Below are 9,610 nucleotides of genomic sequence, written 5' to 3'. Positions count from 1 at the left end.
CGCATCCTCCACCTGCGCCCCGCACCGCGCCGTCTCCGGCGCCCTCCCAGGCCCGACAGCCGCCGCCGAGAGCATCGCTCTGCCCCGGCAGGGCGGAGCTTGCGCACGGGCGCGCTCCGCCCTCGGCTAGTGCTGCCTGGCCCCGGCGGCCGTCCAGCGGGGGGCGGAGCGAGCCCAAAATGGCGGCTCTCAGGCTGGCGCGCTCCGTGCTGCTGGCGCTTTGAGGCGGTCGCCGGGGCTCGGGGGGCACGATTTCCCCGCCGCGGGGGCCCTAGAGGATGAATCGAGGGCTGTGCTAAGGTTAGGCGGTGCGGCTGGAGACAGTGGCAGCGAGGGCTGCGGTGGAGTCCACGGAGCGGGATGTGCGAGAGTTACTCCAGGTCGTTGTTGAGGGTCTCGGTGGCGCAGATCTGCCAGGCGCTGGGCTGGGACTCGGTGCAGCTGAGCGCCTGCCACCTCCTCACGGACGTGCTGCAGCGCTACCTGCAGCAGTTGGGACGGGGCTGCCACCGGTACTCTGAGCTGTGTGAGTACCGGGCCGGGAGCGGGAGGGCTGCCCCCGGACAGCGGCGAGTGACACCTCCGGTCCTCGCGCCTCTGCTCGGCGGCTCCAGGCTGCGGGTCCCCCCCGCCCCCGCCCCTCCCCCTTCCCTCCCCCTCCTCCTCCCCCTCCTCCTCCTCCTCTTCCTCCTCCTCCTCCTCCTCGACCCCGAGATCGGGCATTTTCTCGGACGCCCCCCGTTTTCCGCCGCCCCTGGCAGCTCCGGGGAGCCCCCCCGTCTCCGCGTCTCCCGCTCACTTGCCGCCGCCGCCGGGACCCCCCGGCCCCGCTCGCAGCTGCACGGCCCGCCCGCCTCGCCCGCCTCGCCCGCCTCGCCTCCCGGTGGGAAACCTGCCTCGCTGCCCGCCCGCGCGTGCACGGCCACCGCCAGCTCCGACTTGGGTCCTCCCGCTCCCGTGCCTGCAAACTACTACAACTAGTTGTCACAGGCGCTCCGTCTACCGGCCGCTTCTTGCAGGGCCCCCCTGGCCACCCCTCAGCTCCCAGACCCCGCAGAACCCGCTGACAGCTCTGCCGCGCTGCGGACGCGGCCTCTTCTCTCCTGTGACCGGTCCGCGCCGTGCGGAGCGTGCAAGAGCATCGCGGCTCGCTCGCTCCCCCGAGGCCGACTCTGTCCAGCTCGCTTACACGGGCTTCCGCATACCCGTGGGGTTTTGCCTCTTTTTGGGTTTCTACCTCCGCGGTTATCAAAGCAGGTGGCTTGCGCTGCAAGTATTTATGGGCTTTTTTTTTTTTTTTTAAGATTTTTTATTTATTCATGAGAGACACAGAGAGAGAGAGGCAGAGACACAGGCAGAGGGAGAAGCAGGCTCCATGCAGGGAGCCTGGTGCACGACTGGATCCCAGGACCCCGGGGTCATGCCCTGGGCTTGAAGGCAGATGCTCAACTGCTGAGCCACCCCCCCCCCCTCTCCCGGGGGTCCCCGTGTTGATGGTTTTTAAGTGAGCGTCCGGTAGTATCGACAGCTGATGGCATTCCATAATTCAGAGTATATTTGATAGGAACCACACATCACCCCAGGGATGTGAAGTAAGTGGGTGTGTGTATAGGGGGAACTACCATTCATTGAAATTTGAGGTCCATACTCCTAAGTTGCCTAAGCTGGAGAACTGGGTGAACAAATTATTGCCTCTCTTTCTCTTTCTTTCTTTCTTTCTTTCTTTTCTTTCTTTCTTTCTTTCTTTCTTTCTTTCTTTCTTTCTTTCTTTCAGAAAGAGTAACTCTTTCTCTTCACTCTTTACTCTTTAGAGTAACTCTTCTCTAAAATCTAAGATTTTATTTATTTATTCATGAGAGACACAGAGTGAGAGAGGCAGAGACACAGGCAGAGGGAGAAGCAGGCCCCATGCAGGGAGCCCGACGTGAGACTCCATCCCAGGACCTCAGGATGACGAGCTGAGCCAAAGGCAGATGCTCAACCACTGAGCCACCCAGGTGCTCCTATTATTGCTTCTTTAAACTCATTCCTAGACCTGAAAATTGAGACCCACAGATGCCATTTACTTCTTAGGCCCCCAATTCTGTACCAGCTTCTACAGTGCTGCCAAAATAATCTGTCAGTAAGGCACATCTGATCACATTATTCTTTTCTTTTCTTTTAAGGACTTTATTCATGAGAGACACAGAGAGAGAGAGAGACAGAGACAGAGACACAGGCAGAGGGAGAAGCAGGCTCCATGCAGGGAGCCTGACATGGGACTCCATCCCGGGACTCCAGAATCATGCCCTGGGCTTGAAGGCAGCGATAAACCGCTGAGCCACTGGGGCTGCCCTGATCGTGTCATTCTTAAAAATATGTTAATTTGTACTCCATGGCTTACAGGCTGAAAACATGAACTCTTCCACAACACACATGGTTTTCTTTGTGAGCTTTCCCTTCCCTCCTGCTGTTCTTATTGCTACCATGCTGAGCTACCTGCCTTCTCCAAAACCTTTTAAACTATCTGTTCCTATATGGGTGCCATTTTGTAGAGTATCTTTCTTCACCCCCTGATCCACCAGTAGTCCTACTTCTATGTTGAGATTCACTTAAAGCACTTGATTTGGGCAACTCCTGTCATCTGCTCTCATAATTCTGTCCATATTCCTGTACGTTAACACCTTGTTTTGTAATCATCCTTGTCTATCATTCACCCTTTCTTTTCCCCAGGCAACAAATTTATTATATTTGTATTCTGTAACCTAGTATGGTGCCATAATATACTGGGCACCCAGGAGGTGGTTGCTGAATAAATGAATGAACTGATAACCTACTACTGTAATAGCTGTTTAGTCACCTGAGTTTTTGAGTTCCAAGATGTGAATTTTGGGATTGCTTGATTTCACTGATAACTTTTAACCTAAACGTGGTACGACAAAGTAACTCTCATTCATTGTTACCTTGAATACACCGCCAGCACCCTGCTGTCTTGGTTTTTGCTTCTTTTCTTTCCCTCCCCCTCTTTGTGGTCCTTGGGTATACTGTTACGTTATGCATAGTCTAGATTGTATTTTTGCTACCAAGTTCCCTAAATAAGGACAGATGTTCTGTATTTTTAGGTAATGAAAATATCCCCTGAATTCATAGTTACCTTTTCTGCCTTAGACACAGAACCAGAATAATGTGCTGGCACTGCAAGTAACCCTGTTATTTCAAAGTCATCAAGTAATCATTGTTATGTGTTAACGTTAAATCCCTTTTCAAATTATCCAATTTCTGTAGTCAGTCTTCTTGCTTTTAGTGAGAATGTGATTATCGAGTTCATTATTCTCCATCATGGTTTTGTGACTTTAATAAAAATGCTGATTCCTGGTATATTTATTAGCTTATTAGACTTTTTTAGGTTCTTTTTTCTATACTATCCTAGTTTTAAACTCAAATTTTGACCTCGGGTTACCACTGTGCAGTCTTGTAATCTCCTCCTTTAAATCTCCTTTGTCGTTCTGACAACATTCACTGAGCAGCACTGAGAACTGAACACTGGGACTTCTGGGGGACTCTGTTGGTTGAACTCCCAACTCTTGATTTTGGCTCAGGTCATGATCTCAGAGTCATGAGATCAAGCCCAGTGTTGGGTGCCACACTCAGCGCAAACTCTGCTTGAGATTCTCCCTCTGCCCTGTCCTTTTGCTCGTGCTCTCATAAATAAATAAATAAATAAACAAATCTATCTTAAAAAAAAAAGAACCGAGCACTGTGTTGGAGACACTAACGTCCTAAGACACAGTCCCTGTCCACAACTTGTGCAAACTGTCAACAAAATAAGCTGGTGGTGTATGCCCCTTTTAAGGAAATTGCTCTCAAGGTAAAGCAAGTATCAGAAGTTGCTATTAATTCGACAGATAATGCATTTTTAAATTTCCCTAAGGTAATGATTTGTGAAAGCCTTTAGGGCAGATGTTTCTCTGTGTGTTGTATTACGTATTAAATACATGAGTGTGCACTGAAAGTAGGCGCTCAATATTTCAGAATGACTCTCAAAGACTGGTACCTGTAGCTTAATAATTGCATGATACAGGCAGTAAATGCAAAAGGAGGAAGGTAAAGGAGAGATGGGTGTGGTGTATGTGCCGGGGCAGAATGACTTCACAGCAAAGACCAGATTTGCCTTGAGCTGTGAAGCGTGCCTGCATAGAGGTGGAGTGGACGCCAGGCTAAGGAAAACCATCACCTAAGATATCCAAGTAGGATTGAGTGTGCCAGAAGTACCAGTGAGGTGGCCAGCTTGACAACTTGTGGCCAGTACATTAGGAAGGTGTTAATAGGAAAATGTAATGTGGAGTGAAGTCAGGTTTGGGAAGGCCTTATAGGAAAGACAGCATGGTCAGAAACACTGCATGCTTCTAAGGAGGGAGACAGTGGGGTGAAAGTGATATCTTAAGAAAATCACGCTCTCACGGAATACAAGAGAGACTCACGTGAGGATATACCCAGAAAATGAATTGGGAGAGTGACAGTTGGAAAAGAAGGAAAGAAAAAGTTCTGAAATCTGTTGCGGGAAATGGGCGGGAAGAGGAGAGAACCAGAGGGTGTTGCATTGAAATTGCAAAGCATTTGGAGGAATTCAAGACAATCATTTATTCTGGACTGAGAGAATAGTAATGCTTTTCTTGGGAATTAAAGAGTTGAAATGTATATGCATGTCATTAAGAGGAAGAATGAATAATCCATTTTATTTATCTCTGCTATTTTATACATCATAGAAGTAACTCCTACTTGTAGCAAAATTCAGAGACTACAAAAGTGTTTGAAGTTACAAGTAAAAGTCTCCTGCTTCCCTTTCTCTGCATGCAGCTTTCAGCCCCTTAAACTGTTAACAGTTGGACGTATATCCTTCCAGAACTTTTTTATGTGGGCGTGAGCAAGCATGTCTAATTTTTATAAACTTTAGGTTATTTTCATTTTACAGCATGATTTAATTTCAGACATACTGAGTTTGAAGTGATCATAGGAGATTTCAGTGTAAAAAAAAATAAAAAAAACCCCACCACCTTTGTAAAGAGAACCTCACCTTAACTTTGTATCCTTTCATATCTATCCATTTTATATGGTCTCTTCTAATGACATTTAAAATTTGTGTGTAAATTATCTTTCTGATTTAAGTGTTTTCTGTAGACTTTCTTGGATTTAAAAAGTGATTCACTTAATCATAGGTAACAAACAGGGTCACGGAAGGGAGGGGAGTGGGGATGGGGTAACTGATGATGAGTGTTAAGGAGGGCACATGATGTAATGAGCACTGGGTATTATATAAAACTGGTGAATCACTGAGCTCTATCTCTGAAACCAATAATATATGTTAATTAATTGAATTTAAATTAAAAATTGATTCAGTGGCATACAGTAGTCTCCCCTCATTCATGAGGGTATATTTGAAAACCCTCCTCCCCCCAGTGGATGCCTTAAACCACGAATAGTACTGAACTGTATACATAGAAAGCTATGATGAAGTTTAATTAGTAAATTAGGCACATTAAGACAGTAACAGCAATAACTAATAATAAACAGAACAGTTATAACAGCACATTGTAATAAAAGTTATGTGAATGATCACTTTTTCTCCCTCTCAAAGTATCTTAATATGCTGCTCTCATCCTTGTGATGATGTGAGATGACAAAATTCCTGCATGAGGAGATGAATGACGTAGGCATTGTGACTTAGGGTTAGGCTACTGTTGACCCTCTGATGATAAGTCAGAAGGACAGTTGTCTGCTTCTTCACCACGTTGACTGCTCATAACTGAAACCAGACAAAGTGAAATCTGGGATGGCAGGGAAAGAAGTACGGGAGGTCGTTCAACCAGTATTTGTTGAGTGCCAACTACATGCCAGCCACTGTTTTAGGTTTCAGAGCTACACCATTGAACAATGGTAAAAATGTAATGGACATTTACTTAGCACAGCCTTCTGGTTATTTGATAAAGAACAGTAATAGTTATATTAACTGGGCACTTACCTTTTGTTGGTCACTGTCCGTCCATAAACTACTTCTGATATGTACTTAGCACTAGCTGATTGTTAGTGTGAATTGTCTGGTTCTCAGATCATGTTTCAGATCGACTTCAGGAATCCGCTTTCTAATATTTAAATAGTATGATGTTTTATTTAAAATCCATTAAATTCGGGATCCCTGGGTGGTGCAGTGGTTTGGCGCCTGCCTTTGGCCCAGGGCGCGATCCTGGAGACCCAGGATCGAATCCCACATCGGGCTCCCGGTGCATGGAGCCTGCTTCTCCCTCTGTCTGTGTCTCTGCCTCTCTCTCTCTCTCTCTCTGTGACTATCATAAATAAATAAAAATTAAAAAAAAAAATGCTTGGATTTAAAAATAAATAAATAAATAAATAAAATAAAATCCATTAAATTCTTCCAAATAACTTGGTCTGAAGTATGTATAATTATTATATTAGATTCTGAACTACATGTGAACCTAATGTTTCTTCATATTTTAAAAAAGTATTTATGGGACTTCCTTAAAATAATTTGCTTGGCTTTTGACTTTGTTTCAGATGGCCGAACAGACCCAATTTTGGATGATGTTGGTGAAGCTTTCCAGCTTATGGGGGTTAGTCTTCATGAATTAGAAGACTATATTCACAATATTGAACCTGTGACTTTCCCACATCAAATTCCTTCATTTCCTGTTAGTAAGAACAATGTCCTTCAATTTCCTCAACCTGGAAGTAAAGATGCAGAGGAAAGAAAAGAATACATTCCTGATTACATGCCACCCATTGTGTCTTCACAAGAAGGTTTGTGACTTCTTTGTTTGTTTTTACTCATACGTCTGTAAGTATTTTAATGCGTTCTTAATCTTAATTTTCCTAACTGAATTGTATAAAACGCTGTGCCAACGTATAAATTCTAGAAATGCAATCAAGATATTCTAATATTATTTTCAAATCAGTCTAACCTTTAAGCCAGCAAACTTACACTGGCGTCACCAGTCAGAGCCATGGCACAGTCAGGGTTGTCTGATGGGGCATCTATTTCCTTTCTAAAGTTTAAGTAGGGGAGAACAGAATGTGATCCCAGAGAGAAGACTTCCCATAGATGTATCATGTGGGAACGGGACATTAAATAAATTAGAAAATCTTTGCAACATAAAGGAAAATCGGGGTCACTCTCTGCCTCTCCTCTGTGTTGTAAATGTGAGTTGGATGATACCAGGAACAGTGAGTGAGTAATATTTACTAGTGTTTTGCAGATTTATCTCCATTTTTTAAATGATGAGTAGAAATGTTTATTGTTTGGCCATGGCAGCATTTTTGATTAAAAAATAATAGCAAATCAGGCTCAGTAGTCAAACATTACAGAGTTCCTTCTCCCTGCATGATTTTACGTGTTGATCCTTTAGGTTCACTAAGGTTCTAAGAGATACATAGTAATTTGTGGTCTCTCATGCAGGTACACAGTATATTTTCTTGTAAAAATGGAAAAGTTCCAATTCATTTCCTTGTACCTTTATATTTGCACCTTTCTACCTTCCACCAGCAATGCCCCACGTTTCCAGTTTCTTGTAATTCATTTCTTGTAATCTCCTGTTCCACTTCAATAGCATCTTGGGATGCTACCCATTTCTTTCATTGACTCGCTTTAGATTTGGAATAGTAGTTTTACAATCTGCGTATCAGTGTTGCCTCATTTGAAAAACCGGGTAAAAACTGGCCCTACGTCGTGGAGACTTACTATGGGTTAGTGTATCCTCAGACACTCTGCGTCTTGGGTGCAGTGGGCCCTCCCACAGAGGGCTGGTGCTGTCATTAACATGCTGAGAATGCAGCACTGTACCTGTGCTTGTTGGTAGCTGTGTAGGTATGGAGGTTCAGATAGGTAGGTACCAGAGTTTTCTGAGTTGAGTGGCTTGGGAAGCTTGTCAGGTTAGCACTTCTCTGCTGAGAACTTAATAATGACAAACTTCTCTGCTTGGGGACTTAATAATGACAAAACTGACAAGAACTGGTATCACCAGTGCTTCACACAAAATGTGCCTTGGGTAAACGTTCTGGAACTGAGTGAAATGCTGTTTGTAGGGGCTTGTTAATGGAAGTTCATTGTTTCTCCTCCTTTCCGGGCCCACTTTTATATTATTAACAGCAGGACTTAGAAATCTACAGATGTATCTCAGTTATCCCAACTTCCTGTAGCAACTACTTAAAATTCATCTCTTCCTCACCATTGAGATTGTGTATCTGTAGCCTGTGGTACCTTTGAGGAAATCTTCCTCCTTATAGCCCCTGTGTGAGGTCTGTCTCTGTAAACCCCTCATTCCCTAATGTCAGTGTCTTTGACCTTAGAAATGTATATTTCTCACAACTTCTCTAAACATGTATTTGTTTGCTTTAAAAACATAACCAATGCATTTCAGTATCAGAATTCTCAAAGGAGGGTTTCTTGGGCAGAAGCCTGCTTAGTAGCTGGATTGCAAAGAATTCATCTTTTCTTATAGACAGGTCATGAATATCAAGCAGGCCTGGAATTTCCTTCTTTGCTGTTGTCACTCAATATGATTTATTAAGCATCCTAGATGTCCTCATGAAAGCAGTACTAAGTGTGCTCTAAGAGTAATCTTTGAGTGGCTCTGAAATTTTTAGTTGAAAGGCCACTTAAAAGTACAAGGAGTACAGAATTTGAAATTGTGCTAAGAAAACATGAAGGGGGTTCCCGGGTGGCTCAGTTGGTTAAGTGTCTGCATTCGGCTGAGGTCGTGATCCCAGGGTACTGGGATCGAGCCCCACATTGGGCACCCTGCTCCACCCCCACTTATGCTTGTGCATGCATTCTCTCTCTCCCTCTCTCTCTCTCTCTCTCTCTGAAATAAATAAATAAATAAATAAATAAATAAATAAATAAATAAATAAATAAAATCTTTAAAATTTTGGGAGAGAACTTAAGATGTTATATAGGACGACACTAAAGGAGCCACACTAATGTAAGTAACTGGCGTGTCAGCGATTCTCTGGATAATAAGTGATGGTGAGTTTGATATTAGTGAATTAGGTAACGGTTACTAGCCAGGACTTCTGTGCATTATCGGTTGGTGTGTTTTTGAACCAGAACTACTATCTTCTCCATTTAAAACATTTTAGTCCATGTACTCTGTGCTTTTTGAGCTTTCTAATTCTATTTTGTGGTTTACCTGTTTTTTTGTCTCCTTTTCTACCTTCTGCTTAATGAATTGCTTAATTTTTTTTCTGGCCTTTTAAAAAATTTGGACTCTGACATTTGATTAATCTTAACCCGTAATTCATATATAGCTCATCATTGGTCCATCTATAACCTGCATTTATTCACTTAGAGAGTTTATTGAATCATTTGTAATAACATAGTAAGCCCTACCAAACTCACTATTGAAAATTAAGCTCAGGACTTTGATAATAATCAACACTTAACCACTTAGTCCCTCTCATTTTATTTTTATAGCATGAAAATGATACACAAGGAAATTCATGGTTAGCATTTGTAAATACCGCCATGGAAATGTAACTAAGATATCAGTAAAGGGGTATAAAAAACAGTTTAGGGATTTTAATACTGACTTCAGTTTGAAATTAACTACAATAAATTTTT

General features: G+C 43.6%; 1 protein-coding gene across 2 annotated transcripts in view; it reads left to right on the top strand.

The window, feature by feature from the left end:
• Positions 1 to 157: 157 nt before the first annotated feature.
• The window catches only part of TAF3 (TATA-box binding protein associated factor 3), a 180,923-nt gene continuing 171,470 nt past the window's right edge, over positions 158 to 9,610 (top strand). The window contains exons 1-2 of one of the 2 annotated variants that reach the window (XM_077897273.1): positions 158 to 526; positions 6,550 to 6,792. In XM_077897273.1, the coding sequence (XP_077753399.1) occupies positions 361 to 526; positions 6,550 to 6,792 (409 nt within the window). In that variant the 5' untranslated portion in view covers positions 158 to 360. Of the gene's footprint in view, positions 527 to 5,755; positions 5,914 to 6,549; positions 6,793 to 9,610 lie in introns of those variants that run through there. The other variant, XM_077897274.1, reaches the window with a different exon arrangement.

This window comes from Canis aureus, chromosome 5 (genome assembly GCF_053574225.1).
Source record: "Canis aureus isolate CA01 chromosome 5, VMU_Caureus_v.1.0, whole genome shotgun sequence".
Classification (NCBI taxonomy): Eukaryota; Metazoa; Chordata; class Mammalia; order Carnivora; family Canidae; genus Canis; species Canis aureus.
This window is presented reverse-complemented; position numbering and strand designations above follow the sequence as displayed.